Source organism: Crotalus tigris, unplaced genomic scaffold (genome assembly GCF_016545835.1).
Source record: "Crotalus tigris isolate CLP2741 ecotype Arizona unplaced genomic scaffold, ASM1654583v1 scf7180000019189.1338056, whole genome shotgun sequence".
NCBI lineage: Eukaryota > Metazoa > Chordata > Lepidosauria > Squamata > Viperidae > Crotalus > Crotalus tigris.
Genome location: NW_024097425.1, coordinates 889,098 through 911,076, shown reverse-complemented (window position 1 = coordinate 911,076; position 21,979 = coordinate 889,098). Strand labels below are relative to the sequence as shown.

The 21,979-nt window shown below is 37.0% G+C and overlaps 1 protein-coding gene and 1 pseudogene across 1 annotated transcript; both read left to right on the top strand.

Moving 5' to 3' along the window:
• Positions 1-2,130: 2,130 nt before the first annotated feature.
• LOC120315939 lies at positions 2,131-4,088 on the top strand (annotated as a pseudogene).
• A 5,349-nt stretch (positions 4,089-9,437) lies between these two features.
• LOC120315948 (L-amino-acid oxidase-like) lies at positions 9,438-21,509 on the top strand. Its single transcript, XM_039361019.1, has 7 exons — positions 9,438-9,527; positions 11,381-11,592; positions 13,056-13,162; positions 14,349-14,544; positions 16,123-16,176; positions 18,699-18,832; positions 20,423-21,509. The coding sequence occupies exons 1-7, from the start codon at positions 9,512-9,514 to the stop codon at positions 21,177-21,179; spliced, it is 1,476 nt and encodes a 491-aa protein (XP_039216953.1). The 5' UTR covers positions 9,438-9,511; the 3' UTR covers positions 21,180-21,509.
• The last annotated feature ends 470 nt before the right edge of the window (positions 21,510-21,979 follow it).

The following is a 21,979-nucleotide window of genomic DNA, read 5'->3' as shown; positions in this document are numbered from 1 at the left end:
ACAGGAATCTGTGTAAGGACCTCATGCAACATCTACTGCAACATCTCCTAAGACGGAAGTATATTATGCTTTATCTTCTTTCTTACGTTTTAGCAAGGGAAGCCCTGTAATAATATAAATTCCCCAAGTAAAATTATTTTTAGAGAGCTGTATGTTAATCCTGTGCTGTAAAAACAAAACAAAACAAAATCTTGCAACTTTTTAAAAATTAACACTGGATCAATTTGTGGGCCACAGTTTACTTTTTCACATGTGTGGAATACAAGATCCTGAGAGAGGAATATTGCAGATACACACAGCTCTGATGTTGCTTCAGTAGGATACTATTAGGTGCTTTAGATAAAGTGATCCTTAGAGGTAAATGTTCTAATAAGAAGATATTTATCAGTTTGAGGTGATGTCTGTGGTTTATGGTTGCTTGTTCAAATAAAGTACAAGTAATCCTCGACTTACAACAGTTCATTTAGTGACCGTTCAAAGTTACAACTGAAAAAAGTGACGTATGACCATTTTTCACACAACCATTGCAGCATCCCCAGGGTCACGTGATCAAACTTCAGATCGAATTTATGACGGTTGCAATGTCCTGGGGCCATGTGATCAGATTTTGTGACCTTCTGGCAATAAAGTCAATGGGGAATCCAGATTCACTTAACAACCGTGTTACTAATCAAAAAACAGATCTGCGAACAACTAGAAGCAAACAAAGTTATAACTAGTAGCCAGCACGGGTTTGTTAAAAACAGATCATGCCAAACCAATCTTATTTCATTCTTTGATAAAGTGACTAAACTAGTAGACCAGCAAAATCCTCTGGACGTAGTATACCTAGTTTTCAGTAAAGCATTTGATAAAGTAGACCATGACCTACTCCTTGGTAAGCTAGAAAAAGGTGGAATAGACAACATCACCACCAGATGGATCTGTAGCTGGCTGGCAAACCACACTCAACGAGTAGTCCTCAATGGCAGGGGTCCCCAACCCCCAGTCCATGGACCGGTACCGGGCCGTGCATGCCAGCAACTGGTCCACACAAACAAGCAAAGCCCCATCCGTGGGATGCAGGCAGCACACAAAACTATGCGCTCTCCAATTTGTGGAATAACCTTTCTCCACGGAACCGGTCCCTAGTGTCCAAAAGGTTGGGGACTGCTGCTCAACGGCACTACATCCACATGTAGAGAATTAAGCAATGGGCTACCACAAGGTTCCACCCTAGGCCCAGTACTCTTCAATATCTTCATCAATGACTTAGTTGAGGGAATTAAAGGGAAACTCATCAAATTTGCAGATGATACCAAACTGGCAGGTGTAGCCAACACTCCAGAAAACAAACTCAGGATCCAAAAAGATCTTCATAAACTTGAACAATGGGCCCTATCCAACAAAATAAGTTTCAATGTGGAGAAAAGCAAAGTTTTACATTTAGACAAGAAAAATCAAAGCTACAAGTATAGATTGGGCGAGACCTGGCTTAAAAGCAGTAACTGTAAGAGGGACCTTGGAGTCCTAGTGGATGATCACTTGACTGTGAGCCAGCGGTGTGCAGTAACAGCCAAAAAAGCTAATAAAATCCTGGGTTGTATAAACAGAGGCATAGAATCAAGATCACGCGAAGTATTAGTACCACTTTATAAAACCCTAGTAAGACCACATCTGGAATACTGCAGCCAATTTTGGTCACCATATCACAAAAAAGATGTTGGTTGCCCGCCCACGTCCAATTCCCTTGTTGGGAGTCTGTGCTAGCCTGGGATCAAAGAGCTCTGAAGGGTGCTTCTTGCGCGTTTGGTAGTACTCTGCGGACATCAGGGCGGGGGAAAAATGAGTTGCAAGTCATTGTTAAGAGATGGTTCAAGAAAATCTACCTCATAAATTCCGTTTGTTTGCCCATATGCTGCATCACTGGAGATCTCAACAGGAAGTTGTCAGTTATTTTTGAAAGTCTCAGGAGAACATATGGACATCAGGTCAATGTATTACACTCTAGGAATGGTCAAAATCTGAAGCATTCTCAATTCAGCAGGCCAATGTATTATCCATAAGTGTGTTAAGAAAGCTTAAACACATTTCAAACAGTACTCTCGATAATTCTTAATTATTCAGGAAATAGTAGCTTGATCTCTTCTGAAATCAATTGACTTTCTCTAATCTTGTCTTGGAGATATTAAATGGAATGCAATTATGTTTACCCATGAAGGAATACAGATCAACACAGACTATGCTGTCACTTTGTTAGAACAGTTAAAATCATTCTATGAACAGCAATTGCTAACTGATATTGTTTTAATTGTCGAGGGCACTGAATTCCCATGTCATAAGATGGTTCTTGCAACATGCAGGTCTTACATCAGGGCAATGTTTATGAGAGGGTTGAGTGAAAGCAAGCAAACACATATTCATCTGAGGAATGTGGATGCAGCCACTTTTCAGATCTTAATAACTTATGCTTATACGGGTAATTTGGCAATAAATGACACAACTGTTGAACAGCTTTATGAAACAGCTTGTTTCCTACAGGTCGATGACGTGTTACAACAGTGTAGGGAATATTTAATTAAAAAAAATTAATGCTGAAAACTGTGTGCGGCTTTTGAGTTTTGCTGATTATTTTAGCTGTGAGGAGTTAAAGCAGAGTGCTAAAAGAATGGTAGAACACAAGTTTACAGTTGTATATCACCAAGAGGCTTTTATGCAGCTCTCACATGATCTGTTGATAGATATTTTGAGCAGTGACAATTTAAATGTGGAAAAAGAAGAGACAGTTCGTGAAGCTGCTATATTATGGCTGGAGTATAATACAGAATCTCGATCACAGTATTTAGCCAAATAAGAATTGATACACTTTCTGAAGTTACACAATGAGCTTGGTTCAAGCCTTACCACTAAATGATAAATCAGTAGTGGTTCAAGGGTTGTATAAATCTATGCCGAAGTTTTTTAAACCAAGACTTGGAATGACTAAAGAGGAGATGATGATCTTCATTGAAGCTGCTGCTGAAAGTCCTGGTAATATTTACTCTTCAGTATCTTACAGCCCACAGGCTGAAAAAGTTTATAAACTCTGCAGTCCTCCTTCTGATCTCCATAAAGTTGGGACACTTGTAACTCCTGATAATTATATTTATATAGCAGGTGGGCAAATCCCCCTGAAAAGTACAAAAATTAACTATGGTAAAACTAGCAAATTTCAATTTGCTTTCCGTACTGTGAATTGTTTTTACTGGATAGATGCCCAGCAAAATACATGGTTTCCAAAGAGTCCAATGCTATTTGTTCGTATAAAGCCATCTCTTGTTTTCTGTGAAGGCCTCATCTATGCAATTGGTGGAGACAGTGTTGGTGGAGAACTCGACAGAAGAACTATGGAAAGATATGATACTGAGAAAGATGAATGGACCATGGTAAGCCCTCTGCCCTGTGCTTGGCAGTGGAGTACAGCCGTTGCTGTTCATAACTGCATTTATGTAATGGCACACAACTTGATGTACTGTTACTTCCCCAGATCAGATGCTCGGGTTGAAATGGCTACAAGACAAACTAATAGATGCTTCGCTTCAGCTGCTGCTTTTGGGGATAAAATATTTTATATTGGAGGCTTGCATGTTGGTGGCAATCTTGGTATAGGATTACGTCCTCGGACTATAACTGGACCTTCCCTAGCAGTGGAAGTTTATGATGTGAATAAAAATGAATGGCAAATGGCAGCCAAAATTCCTGCCAAGCGATATTCTGATTCCTGTGTCAGAGCTGTTGTGATTTCTAACTCAATGTGTATCTTTGTACGAGAAACACATATGCATGAAAGAGCCAAGTATGCCACATACCAATATGACATGGAACTTGATCGTTGGTTCTTGCGACAGGATATATCTGAGCGGGTACTCTGGGATTTGGGAAAAGATTTCCAATGCACTGTGGGAAAACTCTATCCATCTTGTCTTGAAGAGTCCACATGGAAACCTCCATCATACCTAGTTTTTCCTTGTACAGATGATGAGTTTGAAATTGAGGAGGATGTTCCACTGCCACTTGTATAGCTCCCTTATTCAGAGACTGCATGCCTGTAACTAATTATGAACATTGTATTTGAGAGACTAGAGCTGCAAAATGAAATATTGTCTTGTATGTATGCCCTAATATTTTTGTGGCCATTGAGTGTAAATCAGTAAAAGTTCTTACTCGATATGCTTCCATAATCTCAGTCCCTCTGATAGTTGATGGAATTTCTGTCACACACAACACAACCTGTGTGTGTATATATGTGTGTATATATGATTATATATATCATATGATCATATATGTCATATGATTATATGCATTATCTATATGTATCTATATTAAGCTTAAAGCCTCTGCTTGTCTAAATTTTTAGTCCTGTGAAAACATTGAGTTCTGGAACTTTTCACAAAGCAGCTTCTATTTCTAGAATGTTATATTAATTGCTCAAAATATCTTCCACATATATTTAAATAAGTTCTGGAAATATCTGTATGTGCTAGTTATATAGATTGTGTAGCTGAATGAAAGGTGCTGCACTCAATACACACAGTTGTATTGGTGTAATAATACCATGTAAAAGAATAAAATCCCATGGATCTACCTGTGGTAGGAAGGGTAGATCTTCCATTTTATGGTGATATGCAGAGCAAAATGACTGCAGGTTCAGTCAAGCTATATTATGATAATGAAGAATGATGACTAGGTAGCTCAAACCCTTTTTGCTTTAGGGCATGTCCACCAAATATGATAATAAGTACCTGGTCTTTCTTTGTATTTCCAACAGTTGTTTGAAGTATTTTTAAACATTTTTGCTAATCTCACTGGTGTCATATGCCATCTGTAAAACATTTTATATAAGTTTTCTTTATATGCCACTGCTTTAGTTAATTTAATATTTCTTTCCCATAACTTTTGCCAGTCTTCTAATTCTATATTATATCCAAAGTTCTTTGCCCATGTTATCATTGTTTCTTTTACTTGTTTTTCCTCCATCTTTACATTTAATAGAAATCTATAGAATTTCTTAATCAACCTTTCATCAGTTTTTAACAGTATCTGATCAAATTTTGTCTGTTCTTTATAAAATCCCATTGTTTTAACATCTTTTTCATATTTTGTTTGAATTTGCAGATATGACCATTATGCTAGATCAATACCTTGTTCTTGTAAACCTTGAATGTCTTTCAATTTATCTTCATTGTCCAAAATATCTTTATAAGTCACAACTTTATCGTAGTTAATTAAATTTGGGTAAGCAAAAGCTTCCATTATTGAAAGCCATCCAGGTATCTTAATACAATTTTTTCTTTTATTTTTTCCCATTCTGAAAGAAGTGCATTCCTTATAAAATGATATCTATGTATTTTATTCTTCCCATACCACAGAAAAGCATGCCAATCAATTTGTAGGTCATGCCCCTCTAGGTACAATAGTCTTTTGTTTCTAAGGATTATCCATTCTTTAAGCCATGTTAAAAGTGTTGCTTGGTAGTATAACATCCAGTCCGGCAGTCCAAATCCTCTACTTTCTTTCGCTTCTTGTAGCATTTTCAATCTAATTCTAGCTTTTTTTCCTTGCCAGATAAATTTCAACATTGTTGTATTCAGTTCATCAAAAAAGGCTTTTTCCCAGCCTTACAGGAATTGTTTGAAATAAAAAGAGTATTTTTGGTAAGATACTCATTTTCACTGTTGCTATTCTCCCCAACATTGAAAGTTGGAAGTTTTTCCACTTTTCCAAATCCAATTTTATTTGTTTAAGCAGTCTTACATAGTTATCTTCTTTTATTGTTACACATCTTGCTGTTAGATAAATTCCCAAATATTTAACTTTTTTAACTATTTGAAGATTTGTTTTTTTGTTAGTTGATTTTTTTGTTTTTCTGTTAGATTCTTTGTTAGTACTTTAGTCTTTTCTGTTTATTGTCAACCTGCCACTTCTCCAAATTTTTTTATTTTCTCCATATGTTTAGTGCTTGTTTCCAATGGATCTTCCAGTATGAAAACCAAATCATCTGCAAATGCTTGTAGTTTATATTTTTCATCTTTTATCTCCAGTCCTTTAATTTCTATATCTAATATTTCTATTCACTACTTCCAACGTTAGTATAAATAGTAATGGAGATAGTGGGCATCCCTGTCTTGTGCCTTTTTTAATGTTGAAATTTTCTGTAAGATCTCCATTTACAATTATTTTAGCTGTTTGTTTACAATAAATTGTTTTGATTACATTTATAAAGTTTTTTCCAAAGTCCATTTCTGCAAATTGCTGGAACATAAATTGCCAGTTTACATTGTCAAACGGTTTCTGTGCAGAACAACCAGAAATTTCTGGGGAACCCAGTAGTTACTCATGATTTAGAAAGAAGGCAGTCATAATATATTGATTATTGTAACAGATCTCCGAGTGCTTATGGCATATATCTGAAAGATATTAAAGAAAACTCAAATGGGAAATTATTGACCTCTAAGTGAGAAAGTATAAATTGTCACTCAGATATGGCCTGGAAATTAGTCCTTTGTGCAGGAAAATCAGCATGAATTCCACAAAGGTGTTTCACCCGTCTTTTAGAGTTTCTTCAGAATGTCAGATTGCAAATAAAGATGCCAACATTGTAATATTCTCATATACGGAAAGCAATGTGTGTGAGAACATAATATTCAGATAGATGCTCCAGCACTGGAAGTTTTTAAGAAGAGACTGGACAGCCATTTGTCCGAAATGGTATAGGGTTTCCTGCCTGAGCAGGGGGTTGGACTAGATGACCTCTAAGGTCCCTTCCAACTTTATAATTATGATGATGATGATGATGATGATGATGACGATGATGATCTTTATAGAGCAAACAAATTATTTGTTTGTATTGCAAGGCATACATACTTCTCTACATTATCTGTCATTCCTATGTTAAGATAGATCTTTATAGAGCAAACAGATTCTTTGTTACCATACTGGAAGACATACATGTTTGTCTACATTTTCTGTCATTCCTAATATAGTCTTAAAATGAAAAATGCATTTCTGATATTGATAGATGGGACTCATTAAACCTTACCCTTTGGGGAAAGGTGAAAACTTTCAAAATGAATATTCCCAGATTAATTTATATTCTGAGAAGAATCCCATTTCACATATACAGAAAATATCCCATATACTACAGGGTTCTTTGATTCCAAGAATATCTTTGCAGGAAATGCAACTACCAATTAATGCAAGAGAATTTGGCAAAGACAGAAAAAGAGAGAGAGGGAGAGGAAAGAGAGAGAAAGAGGGAGAGAGAGAAAGCGAGGAAAAGAAAGAGAGAGGGAGAGAGGGGGGAGAGAGAGAGAGAAAGAGAGAGAGGGAGAGAGAGAAGGAGAGGGAGAGAAAGAGAGAAAGAGAGAGGGAGGAGAGGAGAGAGAGAGGGAGAGAGAGAGGGAGAGAAAGAGGGAGGGGGGAAGGAAAGAGAGAGAAAGAGTGAGGGAGAGAGAAAGAGAGGGAGAGAAAGAGAGAGAGAGCAGAAAGAGAAAGAGAGAAAGAGAGAGGGGGAGAGGAAAGAGAGAAAGAGAGAGAGAAAGAGAGGAAAGAGAAAGAGAGAGGAAAGAGAAAGAGAAAAAGAGAGAAAGAAAGAGGGTGAGAGGAAAGAGAGGAAAGAGAGAGAGAGGAAAGAGAGGAAAGAGAGAGAAAGAGGGAGAGGAAAGAGAGAGGGAGAGGAAAGAGAGAGAGAGAGAGAGAGAGAGAGAGAGAGAGAGAGAGAGAGAGAGAGAGAGAGAGAGAGAGAGAGAGAGAGAGAGAACTCATGCATAGCAGCCTGTATTTCTTTTTAATTAAACTCTTCAATCAAGGTCCTCACCCCTTGTGTGCGCACACAGGTTTTGCAGCTCCCAGTGTTTTCTTTTCTCTGGGAAACGGGTCAAAGTGGCTCTTTGAGTGTTTAAGTTTGCAGACCCCTGCACTAGAACTAGTATGTCTGGAAACAATTATGTCAGTTAGAAAGTTATGAAATGTAATGTCTAATAAAAGAAGATTTGACCCCTTTTCCCATGCTAAATTGACTTTATGGGAAAACCGATTTTAAAAACTGGGAAAAAGATGGTAATATGGAAAAATTTGATGGAAGCGGGCATACTGACTTTGGACCAACTCATAGACGATTAATATTTAATGTGTTAAGAGATATGTATCATCTATCAGATGTAACCCAATTGCAATATTTACAACTACAATATTTGTTAACAATTTTGTTTGATTCACCAACATTTTCAGCTTTGGAGACACCTACTAAAATAGCTTGTTAAATTCTTTAAAACTAAAATAGCTACTATTAATTTTATGGATATTTGTTATTTGATATTTTATTTGAATTTGATATATACATTCTAAGAAATGAGCAGAGTTAACAATTAGAAGTTCCTTTCTTGGCTAGACAATGGGTAAATGTCTTCACTTCTATATCATGAGAATTAATGGATCTTAAACTACAACGTATATAACAAAAATAAAATTTAGAATAAATTTATATTATGTCTGTATAGAAGGGGATTATAAAATTTACTTTATATTATGTCTGTATAGAAGGGGATTATCTAGGACAGCATTTTGTTGAAGATGTAATAAGAATAATGCTTCTTTAATGCTTTAATGCTTTTTTTTACAATGTCCTATACTTACAGTATTAGATTTTTGGGGAAAATAGTGGATTATATAAATATGACTGTGACAAAAATTAAAGTTTTCAGAGGGTAATATTCTCTCAAATTTCATATTTATTTCATGAACTTTGACAATTGGACAATATAAATGGATTCTCCATGCCCTTATTACGGCCAAAAGATCAATAATACAGCCTTGGAAAGTTAAATGTATGGCCCAATTTATCCAATGGATTGAAGATATGATTGCCACCTATGATAGACTGCCTAAGAATATAGACTTTTTATGGATAATTTAAAGGATGTATGGGATGTGTTTATACAAAGGACAATAGGTTAAAGATGAATAATAGTTCTATAAATGTGTTTGTGTGTGTGTGTATACTTGAATAATATTCGCATACATATTGCAGAATTGTAGAACTGTTATAACAATATATTATAATTTGTTTTTTCAGTTGTAGTTTTTAGTTTTTCTTTTTTAAAAAAAACACTTTTTATGCATTGTTTCTTTTTTTGAGAATGTATGTATCTACACTATAATTCTTGTATTCTTTCCCTTTTCTTTTTATGTTATTACTTTAAAAGCAATAAATAAAAAATATACATTTTCTATGCAATATTCTAGGAAATCACGTCATGGCATTGTTGCTGTCAAATATGTGCAATCCTAACTTTGCTTAAGTGTATCAGGTAACATGAACCATCATTTGCTGGAATAGCCCTGGGGGAAGTGATTGCATTATAAAACATTTGTCAAGAGAAAGATTTTATGTGAGAAAGCCTGTTTTCTTGGATTCTCAACCACATTACTAGGCTGTTCTGCACTATTTGCTCTCCATAAAATACAATCGGTTAGACTATCAACTGATGAAAAGATGATGGGATCCTTCTGTAAGTGAATTATTTTGTTCTGAGATTCCAATGAAGGTTAAAATTTGTAATTCAGTGTTATAGTAAGCGTAAGAAGCCAGAGATTCAGTCCCTGATCTTTCAATTGAAAAGGATCTGAGGAGAATAGGAATTGTGTTTCTCTGCAGTAGAGTAAGATAAACTTGCTTTTATTATTGTGTTTTTGTGTGTGATACATTGTGCCATGATAGTAGAAGTTAATGTATGGAGGATACCATATTAGGAAATGTTAGGATCAGGCAGACCAATAATCTGATTTTGTATAAATGAATCAACCAACCAACCAACCAACAACCTTTTATTAAGCTAGTAGGATGAATTTTTTAAAAAATAGAATGTTTGGTTCCATGGGCAGAAATATTTGACTTGGAAAGGCCACTTCTAAAGTGGCACCAGCTCAAATTTGTGTGTATTTGTTTAGTGGAGTAAATGAAAGAGTGTTGTTTTAAGATATTTTGCCACATACCTAGTCAAAAGAACTTAGCATATTAGTACTTGCATTCCTCCATTTATTTTATCTTCTGCCGTAATGTTGCTATAAAGCAAATTTCCTAGTGGAAATTCATGACACAGATCTACTTTGATTTCTCATCTTTAGATCTTTTTGGTTTTCCAGATCTCATAAATGCAGGTGAGATAGAATCTATGAAATGGTAGGATAAAGGATGCAGAATTGTTATGATTACATCATTCAAGTAGAAATTTTTGCCCTTCAATTAATTTAAAAAATAAGCTTGTTTAGATCATAAATCATATATTTCCCAGTTAACCTCTGAAGCATTTGACCACATAAAAGAGTCGGCATTTAGTATTTATGACCCAAAGGCATAAAAAAGAAGAAATCTTAGAATAGCATGGGAATTGAAGAACAGAACAAAGTGATATATTAGGACCGCCACATTTTTACTTTATTCATGTTGGATTCCCTTATTTTTTAATATTTTTTTGTATTATTGGCTTTAACTATGTATACTACTCAGTGCTGCTTACCAAAGCTGAGCAGCCATAGAAATTAAATGTTACAGAAAAAGAATTAATTGAATTAGATTATTCTGAACATTGTGCACAACATTAAAAAAACCATTTGGAAATCCTCAGGATAATTATAATATTATGAGTTCAGTTGCATAAAACATATTTTTAAAAATGTTTCTGTTATAGCACATTGCAAAGAACATAGAATATAAAGCTGGGATTCTACATCCAGTTGGCTTGCCTTTATATTGAATTTTTTTGGAAATCCACCATCAACAATATTTTAACCCATCATTAACACAATTTCCCATTTTCAGTCATACCCGAGACTTTTCATAAAGATCATATGGGATCATTAATAGCAGTAGCTAATTTTTTTTTTTGATGTGGCTGGTGGGGGAATGCCTTTACATCAATATTAACCCCAGTCCTTGTCAAAACATAGACGAGCTCATGCACTTTTCTTGGCAACAACTTCAGAAGTAGTTTGCCATTCTCTGTTTCCTAGAGGTGAGGAAGAGTCAGTGGCCCAAAGTCCCCTAGCTGGCTTTGTGCCTAGAGCAGGATTAGAGCTCACCAATAATCTGCATTCACACACACACACACACACACACACACACCAGAGAGGATACCCAGTAGACATGCTGGGGTTGAGAACAGAAAATTTGGGGGTGGGGGTGGGGGGAGTCAAAGGGATTGAAATGTTCCAAACCATGCCAAGATGCACTCCATTTTTCAATCTATTACCCACACTTCAAAATATTCAAAAGCTGTTAGATGCAAGTGAAATAGATATTAGTAGAGAATAAGAAGAGATTAGGATAAAAAAAAAATTCTTACCTGTTTTTGCTTATTTCTAGTACTACTTCTTTTATTATTCTTGGGTGTGCTGAGATCAGAAAGTCATGTTACTAACCTGGAAGAGTGTTTCCAAGATCCTGAATACGAAAAGTGGCTGGATGTTGCCAGACATGGTCTAGGAAGGACCTTGAAGCCTAAGACAGTTGTGATTGTCGGAGCAGGAATAAGTGGACTGACCGCTGCCAAATTACTCAGAGAAGCTGGACATCAGGTAATTACCCAACTGCCTTTTACTCACTTAATGAAAAGATAAATTCGTTGTGTTTGGAATGGTTTTGGAACAGAAGCAGTCATTGTGATGGGTGGGGATGGGCAAGTTGATGTAGTCCTTGACTTTCAATCATTTGAAAGTTCAACGGTACTGAAAGAAGTGACTTATGACCAATCCTCATACTTACGACTGTTGCAGCATCCCCATGGTCACATGATCAAAATTTGGATGTGTGGCAACTGGCATGCACTTATGATGGTTGCAGCATCCCAGGATCACGTGATCATCGTTTGCCACCTTCCCAGCAAGCTTCTGATAAGCAAAGTCAATGAGGGAAACTGGATTCGCTTAACAACCATGTGACTTACTTAACATCTGCCGTGATTTGCTTAACAACCATGGCAAAATAATTAGTAAAATTGGGCACACCTCACTTAACAACTGCCTTGCTCAGCAATGGAAATTCTGTTGCCCGTCGTGGTTGTAAGCTGAAGACTACCTCTATATTTGATGAATAATATAAAGACTAAAAATTAATTATTATTTGTTTGTGAATATTTACTTCAATCATTTGAATTTTTTATTTAATTTATGGTGTCCTAGAAGAGCCAATATAGTGTAGACATTAAGGCAACAGGCTAGAAACCAGGAGACTGTGAGTTCTTGTCCTGCCTTAGGCTCAAAGCCAGCTGGATGACCCTGGGCCAGTCACTCTTTCTCAGACCCAGGAAGGAGGCAATGGCAAATCACTCCTGAAAAATACTTTGCCAATAAAACTGTCCAAGCAGGCTTTGAGAGAACAGAGGAGGAGGAGGAGGAGGAGAAGGAAGAAGAAGAGGAAGAAAAGAAAGAAGAGGAGGAGAAATAAAAGGACCAAAGTTTATAACAATTGCTGTAATATATTAATAGCCAACAGAGAATATAGCTCCAGACAATAAGGATGTGGGTTGCAAGTTTTGTAAAGGTAAATCAATGTTCATGTGAAATCAAAGGGAAATTTGGAGGAGGCATATCTAAGTACAGATCACCAAACCGTTATGAGAAGAGAGAGAAATTAGAACAGTGGTTCTCAACCTGTGGGTCGGGACCCCATTTGGGGTCGAACGACCATTTCACCGGGGTCACCAAACAACGCAGTCCGCCATTTTTTCCCCCTTTTCCTTAGCTGTGCTACTCCTTTTTATTCTATTGGCTTTTGAAAGCCAATAGAATAGACTCTCTTGAATAGAGTCTAATTCTATTGGCTTTCAAAAGCCAATAGGAATTGTCCAGGCTGTCTCTGCCCTGCTGAGCCCGCCAAAAGTCCCATTCTGCAAACGGTGCTGCACCAGTTGAGTAGTCCTCAACTTACGACCGGTTGAGTAGTCCTCGACTTACGACCGGTTGGGGGGTCATGGCATTAAAAAGGTTGAGAACTACTGAATTAGAACAATCCATTCCCCATCAGTACTCTTTTCTCCTAGGTTGTGATCCTGGAAGCCAGTAACCGTGTGGGAGGACGCATAAAGACCCACCGAGAAAAAGGCTGGTATATAGATTTGGGGCCAATGCGATTGCCCAAAAACCACAGGTAAGATTGATTGAAAGATCTTTCATCATCCATCATTTGATGTAAGAGGCAAACTCATTCACATTTAATACATTGTTCACTTCCTGAAATGCTAGGCATATTGTTAGAAAGATGATAACTGTTAAGTTGCTTACTGGAACAAGACAACAGTTCTTTGATAAGGACTTGACTCTGAAAACTATCCAGAAAGCTTGCATTAGTACATCTTGCAACATCATTTCTGGGTGGCCCATATAAAAGTAAAACTCATTTAAAGACACCTGGTAACAATAGCCATAATAAATCTCTATATAGTGGTAGCAATAGCCAATTTCATGGACCTTATTAATTTCCTAATCCTGGAAAAATGGCCACATTTTTAAAGCTTTCGGAAATGCCAGCTGTGCAAGGTCAGCAGGACTAGTATTGTGTCATTTTGGAAACTGCTATTACTGCAAACTTCTGTATTAAATTATGGATAAATACTTCCTTGAAACTGTTGACTCACCTATAACGACTGTGTTTCTGTGATGGAAAGCTGAAGTGTGAAACTTTTTTTTAAATATAATTTTACAGTGGGGGTTATACAATCTTGCCTTGCTATCAAAGCAAGTAGTCATTAGGATTACAAGCTATTTCCTGGATCATGGGCAGCGTGTCAACGCTGCTAACATTGGATGTTCTTGCTTTGACAAAATATGAAGGCAGCCACTCTCTGTATAAGTTGTGAGGTATTTTTAGAGTTAAATTAGATGATGCTGGGAGGGGAGGAGAAAGACTGTGTGTAGGGATTAGTTAAGATAAGAAACCACAGAACGGAAGGGAAACTTTGGCCTTCAAACTAATTTATGACTGCAAATTAGAGGGGGGGAATATGCTGGAATATTATGTGCTCAGGGGAGGGGAATTCAGATCTTGGCATCCTCCATGCTGTGCTGACACTTTGTTACACGATTAAAGACTTTTTAGGATAAACAGTGCCTGGAAGTTCTTTGAAGTGTTTCGTTAATTGGAACCATGACACAGTGTCTCTAAGGTGCAATTCCAGGAGAACTATGGTAGGGACAGACAATTGTCCTTTGGTGGTCATTGAGAACCAGACAAGGCCAGAGTAGAACAACTCTTAATCTGATAAATTTGTGTTTTTTGCTTGCTGTGATAAAGAAATAAGCTTGCAAATAAATCTGGATTTCTTTTCCCTTCACAGAATTGTACGTGAATATATTAACAAGTTTAAACTTTGTCTACACCCATTCACTCAGACTGATAAGAATGCCTGGTATTTAATTCAAAATGTCAGACAAAAAATGGCACTTAACAATAATGAAATGTTTGGATATCAACTTAACCCCAATGAGCGGGGAAAGTCTGCAGACCAGCTGTTTGAGGAGACGCTGAACAAGGTAGTTTTAAGGAGTAGACTGGATGTACAAGCGGACAAATATAATGTACTAGTATAGTTCTAGTTGGTATTATGAGCGTTGTAGAATAAAATCAGGGATATTATCTTACTTATTGAAATAATGTGCATAAAGCACTTTATATCAGATACAAAATATATTAAATCCAAGTGGCATAAAATACAGAAAAGCGCACATTAAATAACAATCACACAATTCAGTTTTTAATAATTTTAATAGTTTTAAGGATTTTTAAAATAGTTTAAATAGTTTTATATTATGATTTTAATTTTAAGCCACCTAGAATCATTTGCATATTAAATAAATAATTAAAGAGATAAATAGATACAATTGTATCAAAGTGCACTTATACAAAAATCCATCTATATTACATACAATGCATAAAATTAAAAATACCATATATTCAGGTACTTTGTTATACATACCAAGAAAGTTTTTGATAGGTTCCAGGGGTCCTGCTTTTTCCATAAGCTAGAGTACTTTAATATAAGAAAAAAATATATACAATGAGTTAGAACACACTTCCAAAGTTTACAACTAGGTTCCTTCAGCTAAGTTTGATTATTATGTATGGAATCCTTATCCATATCTCATGTTTAATGTATAAAGCCATGCCTCTAACTGAAGAACTAAATGGATTAGTTGATCGTTATGTTACACAGTAAAATAAGCAAAATTCACATGCATGGGGATTAATATAGCAAATATAAATAAAGATAATTTTATGTATATGTATATGTGTGTAATATAAAGCTTCAGGCTTTATATGACATATAGGTAATTGAAGATATCAAAGCAGTTGCAGAAACATATAGTGAATTATATTTTCACATAATGGGGGTCTGTCTATCTATCTGTCTGTCTGTCTGTCTGTCTGTCTGTCTGTCTGTCCGTCCGTCCGTCCGTCCGTCCGCCCGCCCACCCACCCACCCACCCACCCACCCACCCACCCACCCACCCATCTATCTATCTATCTATCTATCTATCTATCTATCTATCTATCTATCTATCTATCTATCTATCTATCATACCTACCTACCTACCTACCTACCTACCTACCTACCTACCTACCTACCTACCTATCTATCATCTATCTCATATCAAACTATCTGGCAAATGTTCTAGAAAAGTTGCAAGCTGTTATTAGATACAGGATATTAATTTTCCTGTTTCAAAGGAATCTGGTGAAAACAGAGGCTGCATTTAATGAGAAGGTGGTCATCCCTTCTCAGATGGGAACAGGCCAGTGGTAGGATTTAGCCAGTTCGCACCACTTTGGCAGAACTGGTGGCTAATTTTTTGTTGCCCAGGCCCAGAATGTGCGGCATCCACACAGAGAACCAGTTGTTCGCATATTTGAATCCCACCACTGGAGCAGGCCCACTTAATGAGCAAAGGAGAACATTCAGGGAGTTGATACAAATTACACACAAGCAAAACAGGAGATTTTTTTTTTTTTTGCTTCATTTATATGGGGAGACCAACTTAATTCAAGACAAATGCAAAGACTGTTGCACCTGGAAGGAAGTTGCAACTAACTATATGTATTCCCTTGCTCAGGTCACAGACAACTGTACCCTTCTGAAGGAAAAATATGATTCGTTTTCCACAAAGGTAAAACTGACATTGTCTTCTCACAAAATTAAAAGTCTCACTATCTTCTTCAGATGATTATGTTGTTTCCAATAATACGATTATAAAAATAACATCAGCAGTCTAGGGCAGGGGTAGGCAACCGTGACTCTTTTATGACTTGTGGACTTCAACTCCCAGAATTCCTGAGCCAGCCCTGCTGAGGGGAAAGGGAGAGTTTCCAAGCTGAGCCATGCTGGCTCAGGAATTCTGGGAGTCATAAAAGAGCCAAGGTTGCCTACCTCTGGTCTAGGGGTATGTGGGAAATTAAAGCGGAATGAACCACTTTAATAGCTTGCTATTGCTTTTCAACAGTAATGATAAGAGGAAAAGGTCATATTTGACAGACAATGCAGTTTTGAACCAGTCTAATGAATGAACTGCAACTTGGTTAATGTCCCTGCTTTTTCAAGTTTGCAATGTAGTTTGCCAATTTTTTAAAAAAAAATCTATCAGAGAAAACTTGCAGAAAATAGGATTTATTAAAAAGCAATGTACAAAACAGGTTGAAGAAAATGAATTGCCAAGCCTAGCCATGTTTATCAAAATTCCAAAGAAAAGAAAAATATGTTTGGAGAAATGTACATCAAACACATATGCATTTTATTATGACCATGGTTAGAACTGCTCAAAATGGTAGGGAATTGCCTGGTTGAATTGATCAATGGAAAAAAGCAAAGGGGAAAAATAACACACCTGCAGGTGACAGAATTGTATAATGAGATTACTAAAAAATAAAAAAAATGACACCTGCATTCATCCTTTACTCACTATGCATCATCATATATTAATGTCAAGTGCAAAGGATCAGGAACATCCATTTAAATTGCAGCATAGAAGATGTAAAAAAGATGTTGAGACTCTAGAAAGAGTACAGAGAAGAGCAACTAAGATGATTTGGGGACTGGAGGCTAAAACATGTAAGGAACGGTTGCTGGAATTGGGTATGTCTAGTTTAACGAAGAGAAGGACAAGGGGGGACATGATAGCAGTATTCCAATATCTCAGGGGCTGCCACAAAGAAGAGGGAGTCAAGCTATTCCCCAAAGCACCTGAAGGCAGGACAAGAAGCAACGGATGGAAACTAATCAAAGAGAGAAGCAACCTAGAACCAAGGAGAACTTTTCTGACAGTTAGAACAATTAATCAGTGGAACAACCTGCCTCCAGAAGTTGTGAATGCTCCAACACTGGAGGTTTTTAAGAAGAGACTGAACAGCCATTTGTCCGAAATGGTATAGGGTTTCCTGCCTGAGCAGGGGATTGGACTAGATGACCTCCAAGGTCCCTTATTATTATTGTTGTTGATCATCGCATAGTCAGCCAGATGTTCAGACAGGATTTGGCAATCCTTACCAAGGATCTGGGATAGGCAGATGTGGATGTTTGATGGTATTACAGATATCATAGCAGGATGGAAGCAGTTCCTAGTAAGGCCGCCTTTTGCAGTTGACTAATGGTGAATTTGTTAGTGCCTATTATTATTATTATTATTATTATTATTATTATTTCCCAAGAATCCAGTCAGCCAAGGTTCAGCATCACATTAGTGCAAGACAAGGGTCAATGGAATTCAGAAGGAGATGAATTTGGACCACCTGTGGGAACCTAATGACTCTGAGTTGATGATGCACATAACTCCAACCACCCCCACCCCATCCCATTCACCCATTCTGCCTGTTGTTCTCCCACAATTAATGACATAACTGGTTTTGTAGAAAGAGAATTTAATTCCTTTTCCCCTGCTGTTGTTGTTGGGGGGGGGAGGGGAATTGGTAATACAGCTTCTTTGAGGCATGAGCTTGGGGATTGCGCCTGTGATTGGCATTTTTCAGCATCTACCACAGGTGGTGTTTTCTTTCTGTTGGCAGACCCTGCAGTGTACTCGAGGCTGCTCTGGGTCCAGTGGTGGGATTCAAATACATGAATGACCGGATGCCGTTTCCGGAAGTCCATTCTGGGCCTGGGCAATCAAAAATTAGATACCGGTTCTGCTGAAGTGGTGCGAACTGGCTGAATCCCACCACTGTCTGGGTTGCATAAGGCTTCATTTGTAAAGTGGCTTCAAAAAGTGCTGTTCCTCAGCCTCCCAAACCTATGAGGAATCCTTTCCCATTCTCACATGATTTCCAGAGGCTGCACATGGAGCGTAGTCCTCTTGCATGACCTCTAAGGTCCCCCAAAATCATGTGAGAATGGGGCATGCTTTCGAGAATAGTTTGTGTTGGATGTTGATGAACCTTGGTATGTCACCCAAAACAATATAGTGTGTCACCTTTGATACATGTGTCATAGGCTTGCTATCACTGTGGTGGCCTATGGATGTATTGCCATACTGTTTGCCTCATTCATCTGCCTACTGCACTTTTCCAGGAACTTCAGTTCTTGACTTCCTAAGGTCGTCTGCCTTTGCATTAGATCCATGTGATTAAAGAAGAATTCTACTGTGTATTCATGAATGGCAAAATTCAGTATTTCCCCCATCAAATATTCTTTGTATATTAGGAATATCTCATGAAGGAAGGAAATTTGAGCAAAGGAGCTGTTGAGATGATTGGTGACTTCCTGAATGAAGAATCTGGATTTCATTACTCATTCCTCCATTCTGTTATAGATCATTTTGTCTTTTCGAATAACAGGTAAATGAGATGGTGGGGGAGGGAACCAAACGCTACTTTTTAAAATAGTTTATTTCTTGTATTTTTTTCATTTAGTGCATTTCTTGTTATTTATTTTGATTATTAAATTTTATCTCTAACTTTTTTTAGATTATAAGTTATATTTGCTACCTTCTTGGCAACTATGACAGTTAAAATATTACTGAACTGAAAAAGAAATTAACTAATCTTTGATCTCAAGCAGACGGGCTAAAATAATTGATATTGGACTGCAATAGAATAGAATAGAATAGAATAGAATAGAATAGAATAGAATAGAATAGAATAGAATAGAATAGAAGCTGGAAGGGACCTTGGAGGTCTTCTAATCCAGCCCCCCACTCAAGCAGGAGAACCTATACGATTTCAGACAAGTGACTCTCTAGCTCTAGTCTCTTCTTAAAAACCTCCATCTTAAAAATGATGGAGTGCCCATGATTTCTGAAGGCAAGCTGTTCCACTGGTTAATTGTCCTCACTGTTAGGAAGTTTCTCCTTAATTCTAGGTTGCTTCTCACTTTGATCAGTTTCTAACCATTGTTTCTTGTCCTGCCCTCTGGTGCTTTGGTGAATAATTTGACCCCCTCTTCTTTGTGGCAGCCCCTCAAATACTGGAATACTGCTATCATGTCACTCTTGTGTCTTCTTTTCTTTACACTAACCAAACCCAAGTCCTGCAGCCATTCTTCGTATGTTTTCCTCTCCAGGCCTTTGATCATTTTAGTTGTTCTTCTCTGAATGTTTTCCAAAGTCTCAACATCTTTTTTATAGTATGGTAACCAAAACTGGTTGCAATATTCCAGGTGTGGTCTTACTAGAATTTTATAAAATGGTACTAATACTTTGCATGGCCTTGATTCTATGCCTTTGTTTATACAACCCAGGATTGTATTAGCTTTTTTGGCTGCTGCTGCACACTGCTGGCTCATAGTCAAGTGATCATTTACTAGGACTCCAAGGTCCCTCTCACAGTTACTGTTTTTAAGCCAGGTCTTACCTAATCTGCACTTATACCATTGATTTTTCCTGCCTCAGTGTAAAACTTTGCTTTTCTCCACATTAAAATTCATTTTGTTGGATAGGGCCCATTGTTCAAGTCTGTCAAGATCTTTTTGGATTCTGAGCTTGTCTTCTGGGGTGTTGACTATTCCTGCCAACTTAGTGTCATCTGCAAATTTGATGAGTTCCCCATCTATTCCCTCATCTTAGTCATTTATGAAGATATTGAAGAGTACTGGGCCTAAGACGGAGCTTGGTGGTAACCCATTGCTTGCTTCTCTCCATGTGGATATAGTACCATTGAGGAATACTCATTGAGTATGATTTGTCAGCCAGCTAGAATTCCATCTGATGGTGATGTTGTCTATCCCACCTTTTTCTAGCTTACTAAGCAACAGGTTATGGTCTACTTTGTCAAATGCCTTACTGAAATCTAAGTATACTATGTCCATAGCATTTCTTAGGTCTACTAATTTAGTCACTTTATCAAAGAATGAAATAAGAACAAGGCACACTTTTTTGAGATAACTTAGAAATAACTTGTATTTGTTTTTTTTCCTTCTCTCAAACTCAGTTTTGATGAAATTGTTGATGGATTTGATCAACTTCCTCAACGTTTCTTCCAGGAAATGGTTAGAATTGTCCATTTCAATTGCACTGTGGAGAAGATACTTCGCACAAAAAACAAAGTGAGAGTCTTCTACAAATGGTTGACGGGCTCTGCATCTCTGGTTGCTGATTATGTCCTCATCACAGCTACAGCAAAAGCCACACAACTCATCAAATTTGCGCCACCTCTTTCCACTCCCAAGACCCGGGCACTGCGGTCTTTGATTTATGCAAGTTCTACTAAAATTGCCTTGGTTTGCACTGAGAAGTTTTGGGAGAAGGATGGGATCCGAGGAGGAAGATCAATCACAGATCTCCCATCACGAGTGATTTACTATCCAAATCATGATTTCCCTCATGGAATAGGTGTCCTTCTGGCATCCTATACTTGGCATTCTGACTCTGATTTTTATACTGCACTCAGTGATGAAAAGTGTGCTGATGTGGTGATGGATGACCTTGTGGAAATCCATCAAGTATCTAAAAATTATCTCAGATCGGTTTGTGGCAAATACGTGGTGCAAAAATGGACCCTTGACCAATATTCTAGGGGAGCATTCAGCACATACGCCCCATACCAGTTTACCCATTATTCTCAGATATTGGCCCAGAATGAAGGGAGGATCTATTTTGCTGGTGAACACACGAGTCAGCCACAGGCTTGGATTGACACTTCCATGAAAACTGCCATAAAGGCAGCAGTCAATATCCACAATGCATAAAGGAATAATTTATTGTGGAAGAATTAATCAAATTAATACATTTTCATTAAATTCATTCATTACTATGTCTAACCATCAACTACATTAATCAATGAAAAAAAATTAACATGAAATATAACATTTCATCCAAATCATATAATTAAAGGTAGACTAACATTCTCTATCTACTTATATTATTACACTCATTAAAACCTAATCAATAAAAGATTACAAATTCATTATCCATCCCAAAGATCCTATATCTTGCTTTCTTAATTTTACAACTATTTAATCTTAAGCTAACATATTCATTTACTATTCAGATGCCCCAAGTGTTTTTTTTATTTAAACATTATTAACTCCAAAAATAAATTCTTCTCTTTCTCACCAATCTTGTATTGTTTTTCATTATTTCTCCAAATCTCCAATAATTAATTCCATCATTTCCCATATTTCAGTTCTTTTCTCATTATACCTTCTCTAATATTAAAAACATATAAAGCCCTTTTAACAAAGTCCAAGTCCAAATCAATCCAGATCGCTATAAGGCCATTACCACATTACTATAATTAGATTTAATATTTATATCTTATTCTGGGTTTCTTTCTAGTCCAAACAGGTTTCCATAATCAGGCCTCCACCTACCACACTATACACTCCCCCACAAAAAGCTCCCATTGTGCATTTTATTGAATTAATATAAAAGTTATAGTTAGTCTGAATGGCTCGTGGCAGAACATCATTTCCCCTTTCTTTTAACATTGAATATATTTCACTTAAAGTCTCTTCTTTTATATCGTCCTCTTTGATTACATGTTTGT

Coding starts and splice junctions, on each gene's coding strand:
- LOC120315948 (XM_039361019.1), top strand. Junction 13,163..14,348: donor CGATTGCCCAAAAACCACAG/GTAAGATTGATT, acceptor TTCCCTTCACAG/AATTGTACGTGAATATATTA. Junction 14,545..16,122: donor TTGAGGAGACGCTGAACAAG/GTAGTTTTAAGG, acceptor TCCCTTGCTCAG/GTCACAGACAACTGTACCCT.